Genomic DNA, 18,525 nt, shown 5'->3' with positions numbered 1-18,525 from the left:
TATGGATTGCATTGAATTTCCAATATCGTGATTTTTTTTGATTTTTTTTTGCCATTCTGGAAATGCTTGCAAATACATTTTAGCAATTTAAAAAACTTTTTTTAAAAAACAACCAAGTATTTTATATAGCCGGTAGCAAAATACATAACTCAGTCAGTAGAGCATGAAACTCTTAATCTGAGGGTCATGGGTTCAAGCCCCATGTTGGCCAAAAGATTCCTGCATTGCAGGGGATTGGACTGGATGTCCCTTGTGGTCCCTTCCAACTCTACAATTCTGTGATTCTTATATTCTGTATTTCTAATTTTATTATTCTAATTGCTGTACTAATGAATGCCAGCCATAGTGGATGAGAAGTATGCTTTGTATTTTTAAGCCGTTAGATATACTACACTTGCAGTTTATAAAGGCATTTTTTATACAATACATATTTATTACAGATATGCTTCGGCAAAGTCCAACCTTGTATATTAGAATGCATTCAACATTTGATTAATTATTATCCCCTTTTTTAACTCAGGAGAGCAAGTCCATGAACTTTCAAGCATACAGCATGGAAAAGTTCACAAGACTGGTCTGAGTACTTCTCAAGATTGCAATATACAAAATCTGCTAGAGCAGTCTGCAAGCCTTCCAGTATCTAAATCGGATGAGACTGAAAGCAAAGATCCTGTCATCCCTTGTTTTGGAGCGGATACTTCCTTGCTTCCTGTTACAAATGCCAATTCGCAGCTTTTGGACATAACAGTAGCTGAAAATGTGGAAACAAATGCACTGGTAGTGCAGCAAAATGAAGAATGCAAATGGTTTTCTAGGCATAATACTTTGCCATATACAGTAGAAAGGACTACTATTCCAGTAGTGAGATTGCTTGACTGTCGTTACATTAAGGCACTCTTGACACCTACAGGTTTTGAGACCACCCAAAGCTGTAAGGTTCACTCTGGATCTCTGCATGTTGCACTTGATCAGTGTAAGGTTTTGTTCTCTAGCGGGGGTATGGGCCAGAACGATTTGAGTTGCAGCCCTAATATAGTACAAGCTGGACAGTCATTTCCAGAAAAAAGCACATTGGTTGAAAAAGAGATGTGCCAAAATATTAAGAACTCCTCAAGATGTCAAAATAGAAAGCGATCCAGGGAAAGTAAAATGTGTTTAGATTTCAAAAAAATAAACAAAGGAGTGAAAGTGCTTGAGGATCTGGAAAAAACAGACCAGGAAGCTTTCACAAGTGTGAATATACACAGTGAATGTGGATTACAAATGGAGAGTAAAACTGCCGTAAGAAGTTCAACGATTTTGGAAAACCCAATCTACAATGAAACAACTTTATTGTCTTCACTTGGTCATACACCTGATTTTGTTCTTGAGCAGGCTGTTCAAAAACCTCAAAATAAACGTGCCAAATTATCTTGCGGTACAGAGATGAGCAAAGCACACTTTATCACATGCAGTGCCATTGGTTTTGAGAAATCAGAGATTCTTGAAAAGGAAAATGAGTTAAGCATAATAGAACCACAAATTTGCTGTAGTAATAAATTGGTTGATAATTCTATAAGGGAGACATTAGTCAGTCAAAAAATTACCAACCACAACAATAATGTTGCTGGCTGTATGAAAAGAGAAAAAAGAACCGTCAAAGAAAACACAATACATAAAGTTAGAAAGAAATTGGAGCTACAAAGCTGTCAAAGAGCAGTACCAATTTCTGGTAAAAATGTTTGGCCCCGTGAATCGTGTGCTAGAACATACTTGTGGTTTGGTAAAAATCATGCATCAGACTCAAAAAGAGAATTTTTAAGAGTTTCTGATTCAGTAATTCTCTCTGGCCAGGCAGAGCTACATAAGCCATTGGCTTGTACTGTCAAAGCTTCTGCATATAAGGTAATGGGTCAAAAAACGCAACTTCCCAATGAAAACCCAACCTCAGAATCTGTAGTTGATATATGCAAGGCTCACTTGGCTACTGCTAACGACAGCAGAAGTTCCTCTATGGGTATGGAGGAGAGACCTAAACATTGCAGATCTTCTAGCACTAAAAATGTAAAGAAATCAAAAAGAGCTTTAAATTCATCAGCAAAGGAGGCTAAAAATAAAGGAAGTATAGCAAAGAGAAATAGTTCTATAGATACTCATAATGGTGTTTGTTCCGACAGTGGAAAACATAGGAAGACCTCCGTTCTCAAACAAGAACCACTAATCAAAGGGAACCTATCAAATTTCAAAATTCCTTTACTGAAGGATAAAAATGAATCCAGAAAAACAGAATATACTAGATTGTCAAGAAGAGATGTTTGCAGTCCTTTGGACATCCTAGATTCTACTGTGTCAGTGAAGAAAGCCAGAGCTAAAGAGACCTCATCCAATGTGCATTCTAGACATCAGTTCAAGTCAAAAGAAGTTAATGGAATTACTGTCCTAGAAGAAAATGCAGACCAATTTGACAAGGTTCTTGAAAGCCTTTATAAAGAGACAAGTGTTCATAATGAAGGTGTGAAGACTTCCCATGAGAGAGAATTGGAATTAGCAGATTTGAAAGATAATCCTGACGCTTTGAGTACTGGTTATATGGAGATTCAAAACCACAACCCTTCTGCGGTATTGGAAGTGCCAACTAATGATGAAAGTAATTACAGCAATAACTTTGCACAGGACAAAGCTAACTTCTCTGCAGAGGTTGTTAAGGCTTATGAAGATGATGTTCTTGTGATTGATGTAATTCAGGATGACCCTGATCTGTTTGGAGAATCCAAGGAAGAAGACAAAGGGCATTGTACCCAAACCAACTTGAATGTCAGCATTTCCATAAAGGAAGAAATGGAAGTAGAACCGGAACCCCCTCAGCTTCCACAGAAGAGACATTTGGATTGCTGTCCAAGGTAAGCATATCCTCTGGAAATAATTTATATAGTAAGTGTTTTGAGTTATTAGATGCTTGTGCTTTAGCTAGGTAAAGGGACCCCTGACCATTAGGTCCAGTCACGGACGACTCGGGTTGCAGCGCTCATCTCGCTTTATTGGCTGAGGGAGCCGGCATACAGCTTCCGGGTCATGTGGCCAGCATGACTAAGCCGCTTCTGGTGAACCAGAGCAGTGCACGGAAACGCCGTTTACCTTCCTGCCGGAGCGGTACCTATTTATCTACTTGCACTTTGACGTGCTTTCGAACTGCTAGGTTGGCAGGAGCAGGGACCGAGTAACGGAAGCTCACCCCGTCGCGGGAATTTGAACCGCCAACCTTCTGATTGGCAGGTCCTAGGCTCTGTGGTTTAACCCACAGCGCCACCCGCGTCCCTCGTGCTTTAGCTAGCCTTAAACAATTTAGTGACTTTGAGGTTAGACAGTAACTAAAAAATGTGATTTGCTTCTACTAAGTATATTATGTAGGATTTACAGTAATAGTTTGGGATTTACAGTGAGAATTGAGGATTAGCAATAATGGATTGTTCTGCTTTTTATTTTTATTATTTTAACCCAGTGATAAAAGTAAAAAGTAAGACTATAAGAGTAACAATTGAAAGTGAAGTTTGAAACACATTTATGCTGGTGAGAGGCAGTATAAAATGGTCTTTTGCAATTGACAGTAGAACTAAATAGCCTCTTCGAATTATCTTAATATTTTTCATTTGAAGATTGTTCTTTGTAGTACCATAGCATTTAGAAATACTTTTCTATTCAGCTGCAGTAAACCGTTTTAGCTAAAGCTTACTTAGCTTAATTTCCTTTGCTAGGTATTCAGTAGTTAGATTTGTGGTTAGCCAACGATGAATATGCTTGCTTGACATAGTTAATATAATGTATCATTTATATCATTTAATCAAGTCTATCAATAGAATACAACCAAGGCAGAATGGCAAATAATTTAAGCCATCTACTGCATACATAATATGTTATGTGGGCAGTAGTGAATAGTTCAGCCTACCATCAATACTCCCAAATGTGATAATCCTACATTTGCTTTTCCTGTATTGTGAAGCATCTTTATGAAGTTGTGATCCCTTTGGAGGGATGTGTTTAGAATACATAACAGCTTTACGACTGGTAACTTGCCACACTAGGCAGGTGAAAGCCTTTAAAAACAAATCTTGTATACGTCTTTTGTGAATCTTAACTATGCTAAATTCTCCAGCTAAAACTGCACATGTTTTAATGCCTGAGGCTCAGAAAAGAATCTTCAATTGACTAAGAATACTTAAAAAGACAGAATCATTTCTAACAATAATAAAACAAGAAAACACAAAACAATAAATAATTCTATAATAAATTACCCAGTTAAGTGGGCATATCTCTTTCGTAGCTAAACAAAATCAGTACAAAGTAACAGTTCTAGCTTTTGCATGCAGGTCTCCATGTTCAAATTTGAATGGCAAGATTTTACTGCCCTTAGCTTTAAGGCACAGTTTGTGATTCTTTTAGACACATCTAAAATTTTATTTTCTGTTTTAAAATACCACTATTGTTACACCTGTAGGATGAAGAGTCAATTCTAATCTGATACCCAAATGCCAGAACCTATTATTAAATTATCATAAATGAAAACAGCCTGGTTAATAAAACAGCTTTCTTTGGTAAGGCACTACTTGTTGAACTGAGCTGAGAGGTGGAAGACTATATTGTATAGACAGTGGTACCTCGGGTTAAGAACTTAATTCATTCTGGAGGTCTGTTCTTAACCTGAAACTGTTCTTAACCTGAAGCACCACTTTAGCTAATGGGGCCTGCTGCGCAATTTCTGTTCTCATCCTGAAGCAAAGTTCTTAACCCAAGGTACTATTTCTGGGTTAGCGGAGTCTGTAACCTGAAGCATATAACCCGAGGTACCACTGTAATATATGCATTCCCGGTCTCTTTAGCTCCAAAGTTACGTTTCTTATTCTTTTTTTTTTAAATGATATTTATTGAAAATTTTAAAATTACAAAAGAGAATAAAAAAGAAAAAAAGAAAGAAAAACAAAGAAAAGACAAACCACAGTCAAACAATACAAATTAATAAAAATCAAAATCAAAAAATAACACGACACAATTAAAAAACAAAAATATACCACAAACATTTAAAAACAAATCCAATATTCTCATATCTTTAACTGTCATTACCTTCTTTCTTTGACCTCCTCCTCCTCCCTTTTTTTGTATCCTGATTATTAATTGTCACAGCAAATCCTTTCCATATTTCATAATATTCTGTCATTACTTTACCTTAATCTATTTTAATCTTATCTTACTATGAAAACCTTAAAACTTAAATTTTATTTTTACCAATTTCTCATAACCATAATATTCTTACATAATTCTTTAAACATTTTTGCTAAAGCCAAATAATTTCATTCCAACATTTTTCTAACATTCATCAATTTTATAAAACAATCATAATAAAAGAAATAACAATCCAATCTTCATCCAACGTCTCTTCCTCCTGGACCCGGGTTTTGTCAGTCCTTTCTATCCCATCAATCTAGCGCATTAACCTGGTAACCTTATGTCCGAGGCCCTTAAGTCTCTTCCATGTCCCTTCCGCAGCTCTTCTTCATATTTATAGCTATATTTTCTTTTATCTCCTACTTCTTTCACTCTTGGGAACTCCAGCTTGACAATGCTTTTGACCCTTCTCGACAAATCAGCCCCTTTTCCATAGTCCCCACTAAGTTCCATGTGGTATTTAAGAACATGTTTCAAAAACCCTCCAAAATTGAGAGCCCCCACAACCCCAAACATCTCACGGCCCATTGCCAGACTCGAAAAGTCCAAACCTCCCTGCATAGGGGGGTCTATCCAACCCCCCATTTCCAAACCAAACCAAACTTTATCTTTCCAAATCTGGCTTTTTCCAAGTTCATTTGTCAAATCCAAGAATTCATGTTCCTGCTGGGCCGCAGCTCCCTCCATCCCTGGCGCCCAAGATTCAGCAACATCCTCTTCCCTCATCTGTTCTGTCAGGGCACACTCCTGATCTAATTCCTGGGTGGGCTCTATATAATAGCCCACTGCCTGTCCAAAATTTCTAATCGCATCAGTCATAAAATCTGTCTTCTCATGTAGCTATTCCAGTAGGGCACTTGTTTTACAGAAAGCACTCAACAGAGCTTCTGAATACATTGTCCTGCAAGGTCAGAAGTCTATTCCCACGATCGTAATCTGTAACAGCTGCGAGCTTCCCGATTCAAAATTGGTTACAGTTTCACAGGCTCCCTCTAGGGGAAAAACTTCTGCTTGTTCTTTTCTTTTAAAAACAAATCTAACAACAAAGTTTCCTTTTTCAGATATTTTGTCAATATTTGTTCCTTTAAAATGCGAAGGGGAACAATGGAATCACTATGTATCTCTTCCTTTAGCTATCTGTCAAAAACGTTTGTCTCTGGTCAATGAGCTTCAAAGAACGTCAGTCTTGACACGCCGCTCCAGGATCAAGACGGTGGAAAGTTACTTTACTTTACACTCACTTCTGCAGGTTTAAACAGTCCAGAAAAAATCCCCCCTCTTCTCCTGCTTCCGAAGGGGGTTCCACAATTTTAAATGATGAAAGTTAATCCTTTAGAAGCGATTTTCAGAACTTTAGTTTGCTGTGTCTTTGCTTTAATCTATCTACAAAGAAACGGAAGGCTGACTTCCTGTTTAGACCTTCCCGTTTCAGTGCCAAATTAAATTAAACTTTTAAGTCCAGTTTTCCTTTCTGCTCACAAATCCTTATTTAGAGTCCAATTGTCCGAAACTTAAGTACTCACGGGTGGTTGTTTTAAAAGCCAAATTGTCCCAGGAAAAAGGCAGCGCTCTCCGGCAACGGCTGTGCGGCTTCGCTCCACGGAAGAAGCAGTTGACTCTCAGCACCGCGCCACTTCCCCCTCTTCGCTCCGGAGCCCGTTAGTGGGTTCCTTTGCGGGTTGGGGGGGCGCTAAAGGTGCCCGCCGAGTCCCATGGTCACAGGCTTCATCTGCCTGTGATTTTTGAATGGGTCCCCGCTTCGCCGTAGCGGAAAGGACCCGATTCCCATGGAGCTGGCCCCTCCACTTCAGAGGGAGTCCGCCATTACCGATGGCGCCACCCCGGAAGTCTATGTTTCTTATTCTAATACAGTGGACGCTCGGGTTGCGAATGTGATCCGTGCAGGAAGCATGTTTGCAACCCGCAGCGTCTGCGCATGCGTAAAGCATGATTTAGCGCTTCTGCGCAAGCGCCGAAACCCGGAAGTAACCCATTCCGGTACTTCCGGGTTCAGCACGGTGCGCAACTCGAACTCGCACAACCCGAAGTGTCTGTAACCCGAGGTATGACTATATTTATATACTGCTTAATATACAAAATACCCAAGTGGTTTGCATAAAACACAATAAGATTAAAAAGGAAAAGATAAAGCTGTTTACAGCATTGTAACCATAATTACAAATAAATTCTTCAGTAAAAAGAGAGTTTATTATTAAAACATTCAGTTAAATATCAATAATTGCTAAACAGCAGTGTGATGAATCTAATGAGCAAGGGTAAACCTGTTTAAATAGATGGGTCAGCAGGAGTTATTTAAAGTTTGCTACTATTTCTATTTCACAAACAAGACAGGGCTGGGGTCCCATAATGTCAAAGGACTGAAGGTAGTCCCATTGGTTTACATCTCTTATCTTGCAATATCCCAAGAGAGGATCTCCTGTAGGCGTAGTCATTTATTGAACTAAGTGGCTGGAAACAATCAAGTAAGGGGACATTCTTATGGATTCTCTCCTTATTCTTTTTATCTAAACTCCCAAACCAATCTCCAGCTTCCTTTATAGGACCAGTCTCAGGAATCTTACTTGATTTCAAACTCTCGTAGGAACTTCCTTTCACCTTTCTTGGAGAATTGCTTTTAGAATTGCTTTGTTCCTTCAGGGAGGTAATGGGTCCTATGATAACAATGCAAGAAAGGTTATTGGGGAAATGCAGAAAGGAATGTGCCTCACCTTTCCCCACCGGGATTGTTGCTATAAAATTCAAATATTGTCATCAAATTTTCCTCCTGAGCTTATTGATAGGTATAAGGGGCTTAGATTGAATAGGCCCCATTTTCAAAAACAGTTTATGGTGCTAGGAACTCTAGGCAAAAGAACTCATGACCCAGATTGTTAAGGGTAGTTGTTAACATTTTGTAAAATTTTCTTGCTTACAGAGAAGATCCCATTCAGTATGATGGAATATTGGAGTCTTTCACAGATGTTGGTGTTCCACTGGCAGAAGGTAAGAACAGGAATTTAAAAATGCACATTAAGGAGAAAATGACAACTTGTGCAGGGGGAGTTAAGTGTTAAACAGCGTCTACTCTTAAATGTTAAAGGGACGCGGGTGGTGCTGTGGTCTAAACCACAGAGCCCTAGGGCTTGCTGATCAGAAGGTTGGTGGTTCGAATCCCTGCTAGGGGGTGAGCTCCCGGCCACATGACCCGGAAGCTGTCTGCGGACAAACCCCGGCTTCCTCAGCCAGTAAAGCGAGATGAGCACCGCAACCCCAGAGTCGCCCGCGACTGGACAGTGCTAGTACAGTACTACTGCATACTTTGTAAGAAGGGTCATCATTTAAAAAGCTCACCAGTGATATGCCCAACTTCATAGTTAAGCATTCTGTTCTTAATTTTACTATGTTTCAGCAGTATGTGTTGCATTTTTTCCAGTGGATGGAAGTAAATCAGAATTCCTATGTGGAATAAGTTCTACAGGAGGTGTAGCTGAATCCTGTTTTGAGGATGGGCAGTTGAGCGAATCAGATGATGTTTTAAAGAGTTCTAACACAAATGAAAAGGTACTGAAGTGAATTAATTTTTTGTTTATAAAAGGTAGTGTTGCAGAAGAGTGTCATTTATTTGAGGGAACTTTTGTCAAGTACTGTAGTAAATTGCACTACATACAGCACAATCCAATGCATGTTTACTTAAAAGTAAGTCCCACTGAAATTGGGCAGTTCTAACTTCCAATTATGTGTGCATCGGGTTACAGCCTTAGGCTGCCCTCCAGATGTTTTGGGACCACAACTCCCATCATCCCTGACCACTGGTCCTGTTAGCTAGGGATGATGGGAGTTGTAGTCCGAAAATATCTGAGTTTGCCTATGCCTAGCCTTAGAGATATCTGTATGCTGTTTTAATACAATGAGATTCATTAGATGTACTGTTGTAAACCAGCATGGTACTTTTAATTTCTCTTTCATAAATCTGAAACTGTGCTGTGAATCTTAAGTGTGTAAATCAAAATTAAGCAAAGCAAGGAAATTGGATGAACGTTAAAAAATGATTTGTTCTTTTATTAACTTATGGGTCTAGCAATACTGTGAGCTATAGAGGGAAGCCATGGAACTTCCTTCCATTCTAGATTTGAAGACGACTTTGGTAGGCTTTTGTTGGTATTGTTTCATAAATAGGACATCCTGCAATAGGGAGTTGGACTTAGACATTGTAGAAATTGTAGAACCATAAACAGCAACCATACTTCTTCCGCTTGAATATTCTATGAACAAAAAGAGAAAGTTATTAAATGAATCATGAGTTTCTGTTTATTTTAACTGAATTACAACCTTTTTAATCTTACAGTACAAAGTTTCAACTGTGAAAGAAGAAGCAGAGATTCAGGACACTGCAAAAATGTGTGTATGAGTTTATGTAGTCCTAGTTAAGTGAAAGGACGACATTTTATCTTCAAACCTTTTTCTCTGGTCTTATACTCAAGATTAGACACGTAGAAGTTAGAGATAAAATGGCTGTTCAGAAGCTCTCCTTGGGGAGAGCATTATAGAGCTGAGGCACCACAAACAAAATGAGCCTTTCCCCACCTGCCTAGCAAATTGTCCTTTAAGCTACCTGGGTATCAAGCTGTATTATATTATATTATATTATATTATATTATATTATATTATTAATTTCCTATACCACCCTTCATCCAAGAATCGCAGGGCAGCTTAGGATATAAAAACACAAAAATACATCACATAGTCACAAACCAAAACAAATAACCTCTTCCCACAGTATTTTATTTATTTCTTTATACCTTAAAATGAATGTTGAATTGAAGCCATTCTTGAGAAGTCCGTACTTGAAGCCATTGGAACTGTGTTAAAACTGGCAAGATGTTCTACTTGACCAGTTTTGATATGTAATTGAAGCAGCAGTATTATGAACCAGTTGAGGTTTTGAGCAGTCTTTAAAGGCAGCCCCATGTGCAATGCATTCACAGTAGTTTAATAATAACTGCCCATGTTTTTGCAGTTGCTGGAAGGCAATTCATGCCACAGCATGAAAAGCATCAACAGTTAGTGCAGGGTTTAACAGCAACTTGATACAGAACGTGTTGAAAGGCCACTTCACAATTCACGCAAGCATCCTGTCAGTAGTAATTTTGTCCTGCTTAGATTGAACTGCAGGTTGCTCACCTTCTAGTCTATTACTGATCTTTGCCACCTATTGAGCACATTGACCACTTCATCTGAGTTTGAAACGGAGAAATATTACTGGGTGGTTGTCGCTCCAGAACAGTGTATGTCAGGGGTCAGCAACCTTTTTCAGCCATGGGCTGGTCCACCATCCCTCAGACCATGTGGTGGGCCGGACTATATTTTGGAAAAAAAGAAGAAGAATGAATTCCTATGCCCCACAAATAACCCAGAGATGCATTTTAAATAAAAGGACACATTCTACTCATGTAAAAACACGCTGATTCCCAGACCGTCTGCAGGCCGGATTGAGAAGGCGATTGGGTCGCATCTGGCCCCCTGGCCTTAGGTTGCCTACCCCTGGTGTATGGCATCACTTAGTGATTTTACATAGATGTAAAATAGCATGGAGCATTTTGGAACGTCACAACACAAGTGCTGTGAAGCAGAACCCTAACCAATATATTCATTGGAGGAGGATTAATAATAATAAAAATTATTGCCTCATCAGCTGGACCCAGGGCATGGTACAGCCATTTAGATGGTACTGATCCAGAAGTGATAAATGCTATGCCCAGTTCATCCCATCTATCTGCTCACATTTCTTCTCGTTCCCAGCTCACTTGCTATGTGTATTTTTGCAATCAGTAGGAGCAGCCTCCTCTCCTCCACAAGGGAGGTGTGCTTGGGTATAGAAAATATAATTTACTTTATTGTGCTAATTTTTAAATAAAAGATATAAAGTTTTTGTATTATTAGTCAAATAAGCATCTTTTTCCTCATTTGGAATTTAGTGAGAGGGCTCAATACATTGAATCTATGAGCCATGATCATCAGCTAGAATTGACACTTCCTGCTATGAAAACTGATCCCCGGCAGCAAGTCACAGCAGTGAAACCGTGGGTGAATGGTATTGTATTAGTTCAAAATACCTACACATTTTGTTTTATGGTACTACAGTGCTACTTTTCTGTGTCTGTATAAAGGTCTATTTCATTGACAGGATTTGGTTTGCAGGAAAAACCTGTGGGCTCACTCAAGTGTGCTGATGTCCTCCATTTCCTGGCTCACAGCCATAATCTCATAATATTTGAAGCTATTACTGCTAGCCATAGTTTGCCCATGCTGGAAAGATCAGTTGGTTACAGAGTGGTGTTGATAACACCAAGGTTGCAGGTTTGATCCCCATAAGGGACAGCTGCCTATTCCTGCATTGCAAGGGCTTGGACTAGGTAATCCTTAAAGGTCCTTTCCATTCTGTGGGAACCACAGTCTAAACCACAGCTGAAGTGGGCAGTGGATTCTGGTGGTAGTGGTAACCATAGTTTTCCCAGTTCAAATGTGGCAACAAACTGGTTTCTGCAAACCATGACATAAACAATGTGTTGGAAGAGGCAGGAGTGTGTGAGCCCACAGCACATTCCGGAGGCATAAATGGTTTGGCCATGATGTCTGTGTACCTGATGCAAATGTATGTGGATCGGTGTGCTTGTTACTTTATGTTTATAAAAGTTTAAAATCCAACCTAGGAAAAGTAGGGTGACTCTGTATTAAAGCTTGGAATTAACATCTGGAGTTACCTTTCTGTTGCCTGTTTCACTTAGTTCTACCTTCTGTATCCAGATCAGAGGGTTCTTAGCTTAATTGTACTCTAGATTTGCCCATGCCAAGGCAACCGTTAGTTGAGATTTAATATAAATGCATCTTTGTTTAGCTAAAATGGCCATCTAATTAAAATACTGTGGAAAGTTAGCTAAACAAAATCTAAAGATGACAGTGAAATAAATTACTGAATCAGTGCATTATTATGAATATTTAGGATAACATTTGAGTGCCATTTCTGTTTTCATTGACCAAGACTCAGAGAACCATGTAACTAGTTCTCTGCACTCAAGAAAGCTTTGGCATTACAAAACTGTTTTTGAAAACAAGGAAATTTCAAAAGTAGTTTGCTATGGCAGGAGGTTTGCGTTCAGAGAGTAAAAAACACACAATGAACCTCCACGAGTGTCCTTACACGTTTTGGATTCTAGTCACCATATTGAGTTAGATCCTGATTAGATAAAATCTTGAGAAACATGGCCATGCGTGTAAAGTAGGGTGCAGGCCAGATCCTATTGCAGTCAAAGAGCCCAAATGATTTTAATGTCTAAATTTGACCCTATGTGACCAGAACTACATTTTCTGTGTATCTAATCATGCTTACTTGGATTCTTCAGAGTTACAGCTTTACAATAGAATTCAAAATATTTCAAAGGCTGTCACCCCAGAAGTCAGAATAGGGTATTGAAATAGCCCAAAGTTTTCCTTATGTTGAGACATCCTTCAAAGACTTAAAATAAATTACAGAATTTCATAGTTAAAATGAAGCATTCCTCTCACTTTTTTTAACACAGAGGTATTGTATCCTCTGGGAATATAGGAATGCATGTAAAAATACATAATCATCAAACAACAAGTTTAAAGGCTGTTGAAGGAGTACTGTTGTGGGTCCAACAACATGGAGGACCACAAGTTTGCTACCCTACTAGTAAAACCATTTAATTCTTCCAAATAGTTTTGTACTTCTCTTAGGATGTTAAAGAGCTATATGACCAAAAGAACAGCTACACACAAAATAATTTCAAAAATACATTACTTGTGTGTAAGATATCAATGTAGTACACTGACTGTTGGCATATATATAATAATATAACCAACCACAACTCCTCCTCTAGCTTGGCAAGTGTCTAAGGTGGGGTGGCAATACAAACCATGCTTAAGCAAGTCTGTTTGGTTAGGACATGGCTCTAAAATGTAGTTAAACAACCAGTGGTTTATAAGGTAACAACAGATCTTTGCTTCAGATCATGGTTTGCTGCTAGAAAACCATGGCTAATCTGATAGGCAGGGTCCAGATATTTGAACAAACACACTTTGGCTAAACAAACCATGATTTAGAGTTGTGTGTGAACCAGGCCACTGTCTATATACTTTAACATCTGAAAAAGCATACATAAAAGAAAATGTATGTGTTAAGGTGTACAGTATTCCTGCATAGATGCAGTATCAACATAAAGAAATCACTCTTTGTTACGTTGACACAGAATCAGTTTGAAAATTGCAGAATTTGCCTTCCAGTGTGGCAAATTTCATTTAAGATTTGTTATTACTCATGGTGCTTGAAAAGAGTTTAACTTGTCAGTAGACAGGAAATGAAAACTTTAGTTGTCAGTCATCTCTGGGATAAGATAAGTGAAGTTTATAATGTATAATCATGACTTATGGCTATTTCATTCAGTTTAGGAGGGTTTTTTTCTTCAATCTTAGATTTCAGGTTCTCGGGGAAAGGTCCTCTTTTGCAGCCATCATATCCCAACAGTTTAAAAAAAAATGTTATGGTAAGTCCTTAAAATTCATAAATTTCTGCAACTAAGCATAAGCTTAGCTACCATTTAAGCATTTACATTGTTAACAACCATTTAAAGCTATTTAAACAGCTTTAAACAGTTAGATGCAATTTACATGCTTGTTTGAGGTTTCTCTTTCATAGGCTTTAGTCATCCTGTTTTCAACTGTCCTGCTTTTATATAAAGTTTCTGACTTAAGGTATATAACTGCTAGAGACATTTGATTCATAATTTTTGAAAATTTAGCATAATCAGGGTCCCTTCCAACTCTACAAGTCTGATTCTAAGCCTCTCTTCTTATTCTCAGTCCCAAATCTGCTAGCTTGAAAGCTGATGAAAGGCATTCCACGCTACTGAGGCCATCTGAGCCTCAAGCAACAGCAAAGGATCCAGTAGTACCCCCAAGCAATGTACCCACTCCCTCAGAAACAAGCCATGCTTCATAAGCCAATAGCAAATCATGGTTTCTCCTCATGGTTTGTTGGTAGAAAAATAAGCTATAATTAGTTTGCTGGGCTAGGTTTGTACATTCAAGTAAACCATTGTTAGGTTAATCAAACTATGACACTTTGTGCTATGTGTGAAGTAGTCCATACCCTGCTAAATGCACATAAATCCCAAAATATGTGTACCAAATGTGTTTTTTTGGTTTTCAAATGAGAATTCTGAGGGGGAAATGAAAGACTTCTCTCTGGTTGCATTGCAGACTTACCTAGGATTGAGTTATCTACCCCGTGGAGTCTGCAGAATTCATTTCAACACATTGAATGGTTGTCAGAGAGCAAATTGCCGGTATTCACATTCACTTGCACCAAAAAATGAAAAGGTAAAAACTGTGTTTCTTCTCTGTGTAAATACTTGGTTGGTGCTGCCCGGTTAAAGAACAAAATACATGAGGCCTTTATCAGATCTCCAGGATAAGATTGTCATTAACAGAGTAATCATAGAATTCTGTGGCCTGAGAGACATACACATGTTCATTGCTTGATGACTGCAGAACCCATTGGTGATCTGTGAACGCAGCCATCAAATAAGACGGCACAGATAAAACTTTAATACCACCTCAAATGTAACCTGTGAACTGGCTTTTGCAGAAAATGCCGGCCTGAACTGCTGTTGCCTCCAGCAGAATGCACAATGGGAAGTGAAAGAAACTATGCTTTTTCTCCATGAACAGCGTGAGGGTTCCTATGGGGTTTTTACACTATTCCTTAGCAGCAATGTGCTGCTTGCATCTTCAGCGTAAGCCCAATACAAGGACAAAACATTCCTTTATTTCCTGGGTTCTCTACCCATGCCTGGGGAAAGTGGGGGGTGGGATGGCAACCACAAACAATGGGTTTGGCTAGTATACTAAGCAAAAGGTTGTGCACAGGTATGGTAATAATGGTAAAACAATTGTTGCAGTTCCATGTGGAAATTATTCATACTTTACACTCTTGTCCACATCTAACTCTTAGCTACAGTTTAATATGTATTGATTATTATTTTTTAGCTTTACTAAATATAGATCAGTGTGTACTTCAAAATTATTTGCATTTGTGGATCCTCACATTTTGGAAACTTGTAATACGCTTGTAATAGATAGCAAGTTTATCTGTAATATATTTATAATAGATTTGTGGTTTTATTTTATTTTCCAGCTTTTCACTGAAATACTTAATACATATATAAGTATTGGTGAAGAGGTTTTGTTGCAGCGTGCAGGTATGATATAATCACAATTATAAGACAAAATATAGGTTTTGCTTGAAGATTGACGGTGCCATATGTAACAGACCACATAATACATTCCATTATACAGTTGAGTAGAAATTTGGCTGTTAACATTGCATAGTTTCTTAACATGTATCCTAGCACAGCATTGCTGAAATAGTTTTTGATAGTTAATCTAATATGTAGATCATAAAGGCAAAAGCCGGTAACCAAATAAGAGGATAGTTCTGCTTAGATCTGGAACTCTATTCAGAACTAGAATTCTAACCTGAATGAGTTTTTTGTGTGGTATAAGCGCTTAAAGTTCTTTGGTTTGTGGGCTTTATTATATTAGTACTTCAGTGCTGAAACAGGAAGTATTATTATCATTCTTGGGACATATGTATATGGGACCAAGGCCCTACCATAATTTAATTTAATTCTTTTTAAAAAACAATAATATGCAGATGAATTGTTGCAGAAGCTCTAGATGACATTTTTCAAGGTAGTGAATTTCGCTGTTGAGAGGGAAATTGTGTTTTCCCAATATGCTCCCCACAATAAGGTTCTTTTGGATATTGTACATAGTGAGTCATCCTTCCTGAGGTGTTTGCTTTAGTAGGTACTATCCCTCTCTCATTTTAGGTGAAGTTAAAAAGGTAAAGGTAAAGGGACCCTGACCATTAGGTCCAGTCGTGACCGACTCTGGGGTTGCGGTGCTCATCTCGCTTTATTGGCCAGGGGAGCCGGCGTACAGCTTCTGGGTCATGTGGCCAGCATGACTAAGCCGCTTCTGGCGAACCAGAGCAGCGCACTGAAACGCCATTTACCTTCCCATTGGAGCGGTACCTATTTATCTACTTGCACTTGGACGTGCTTTCGAACTGCTAGGTTGGCAGGAGCTGGGACCGAGCAAAGGGAGCTCACCCCGTCCCGGGGATTCGAACCACCGACCTTCTGATCGGCAAGTCCTAGGCTCTGTGGTTTAACCCACAGCACCACCTGCGTCCCCTGGTTAGGTGAAGTTATGAACCAGTAAATATTAATGTGGCCTACAGATTAAAGTGCTAAATTAATTCTTCGTTGGGCTTGACTAGGGATGCGAGCATTTTCGGTTCCAAGATGTGCTAGAACAATTGTTGTAAAGGAAAGGAACAAAATTTGGTACAGCTATTTTCATTCAACAGATTATGAAATAATGCTGATGAGAAATAAAGGAGCTTTTCATATGTTCATAGGTACTGCTCTCAACATTATAAATGCACTTGCCCAGTAAAATAGATTTTCAGTGCTTCATTTTTACTCATTTTTGCCTTTTAAAAAGGTGTTAATTAATGTTTCAGTAGTATGCTACATAAAACAATTTCACACTTAAATTTCCCATTTTTTTTTAGCCCAGGTATTTACAGATTACTGCAGAAATGGTGTTCCTGAAAAGCACTTGGATTCACAAATACTAAATAACCTGCTAACATCTTTGCTCCAGTGCTGTTTGCTGAAAGAATTATTTCATGTATTCCGCACTAGCATAATGATTAAAATACTGGTAAGTAACTTGGTATTTTTTATTAGTGAAGCCTATATATGTCTACCTAGAAGTAAGTCCCATTGAGTAAATGGGTATACAACTGCAGCTTAAAAGGCCTTCTTACTCATTATATAATGGCTTGTCATGTGTTTATCTTAATAAGCTCTCAATTTTGTTTTCTTGGGTTTTGATTCTGAGCTATTAATTTGGAAATCATAAGATAATTTTTAAAAATCTACAAGAGCCAAAAATGTTAAAGTGGGGCAGGGAGGAGAGACAAAATTGCTATGTAAAACTCCTTTGATTTTCTGGGTTGAGCGGGCTGAAAACTAAACTTGCAATGTAGTCCATTCCATTAGTTTTCTGGAAGTGGCTTTTACGTTGTGTGAAAGCTCAAGTATAACGTGCAAAATAACGGAAACATAAGGAAAACGGAATGCACTGCAGTGTGGATGCAGCCTAAATCAGTCTCGAAGCAAGCCTGAACCCAGACTGAAATAGGTCTAGATCAGGGCTAGTCAACCTTTTTATACCTACCACCCACTAATGCATCTTTCTTGATGGTAAAATGTCCTTGCCTCCCACCAGTGCTCGATGGAAGGAGGATTCAGCTTGTGCCATAGAACCCCCTATCACCCACCTAGAATCCTGAAACGACCACTAGTGGGCGGTAGAGAGCAGGTTGACAACCCCTGGTCCAGATAATGCATCTTGTCCAAGAATGTATGTAACTGAAGTGCCACAATCCTCTTGGTTACCTGCCTCAAAGTGGGAGTATTAGTGTTCAGCCAGTAGTTGCCAGGAAATCTGCATATGTGATTTCTTTAGGAGTTGTTGCATCACTGCTTCCTTCAGGTCGGCAGGCACCACTCCCTTGTGTAATGGCATGTCAGCCAATCATACCTTACAGACTAGCTTTAATTCAGTAAAAAGATGAAGAAGATGATCCCTTTTGTTTTTCTCCCTTTGGGAGGGGGGCACCACCCAAGACAGTGTTTCTTTTAAGCCCTTTCCCTGGGAAGCTGATGTAATCAGGAGTCTACTAGTTGGAAATGGCTGAGTCGGGCCTGATTCCTCTTGAAGCCAAACTCTCTTGGAGGAACACTACAGGTAGAAAGCAGGCAGCAGAACTTTGGTTCCTCATCTGAGCATATATCTACACGCAACACCCAGAAAAGTTCATGACACTGAGGAAGCTGGCTCAGTCGTACAACAGCTCGTGAAACAATACATTTATTAGTCTTTTTAAACCTAAGTTGTTATTAAGATCAAGTACCCCCCCCCAAAAAAATCACTTGTTTGGAAGATACCATATTTTTCTGTCTATAAAACGCCCCCTATTTTCGGGGACTACAATTTAAGAAAATGGGGGGGAGATTGCCCAGAGGTGTTGAGCTTTTTGGGGGGAGGAATGCCGAAAATCACTCACCAGACTGACAAATGCTTCTAATCGCCCACATCACAGAAGCAGAGAAGCGTCTGCCCAATTGGCACAGCAGCAGCCCTTGCCACAGCCGCCAATCAACCACCCAATCG

General features: G+C 39.0%; 1 protein-coding gene across 1 annotated transcript in view; it reads left to right on the top strand.

Moving 5' to 3' along the window:
* Nucleotides 1-18,525, top strand: part of TOPAZ1 (testis and ovary specific TOPAZ 1) — a 40,415-nt gene that overhangs the window by 2,590 nt on the left and 19,300 nt on the right. Inside the window, exons 2-10 of the mRNA XM_080974532.1 lie at nt 521-2,879; nt 8,132-8,199; nt 8,630-8,757; nt 9,542-9,594; nt 11,172-11,287; nt 13,687-13,757; nt 14,473-14,592; nt 15,410-15,473; nt 16,856-17,007. Coding sequence (XP_080830658.1) covers nt 521-2,879; nt 8,132-8,199; nt 8,630-8,757; nt 9,542-9,594; nt 11,172-11,287; nt 13,687-13,757; nt 14,473-14,592; nt 15,410-15,473; nt 16,856-17,007 — 3,131 coding nt within the window. The remainder of the gene's footprint in view (nt 1-520; nt 2,880-8,131; nt 8,200-8,629; nt 8,758-9,541; nt 9,595-11,171; nt 11,288-13,686; nt 13,758-14,472; nt 14,593-15,409; nt 15,474-16,855; nt 17,008-18,525) is intronic.

The sequence above is a fragment of the Podarcis pityusensis genome (assembly GCF_964106645.2).
Source record: "Podarcis pityusensis genome assembly, chromosome: 12".
NCBI lineage: Eukaryota > Metazoa > Chordata > Lepidosauria > Squamata > Lacertidae > Podarcis > Podarcis pityusensis.
Note: the sequence above shows the minus strand (reverse complement) of the source record. Positions and strands in the feature narration are given on the sequence as shown.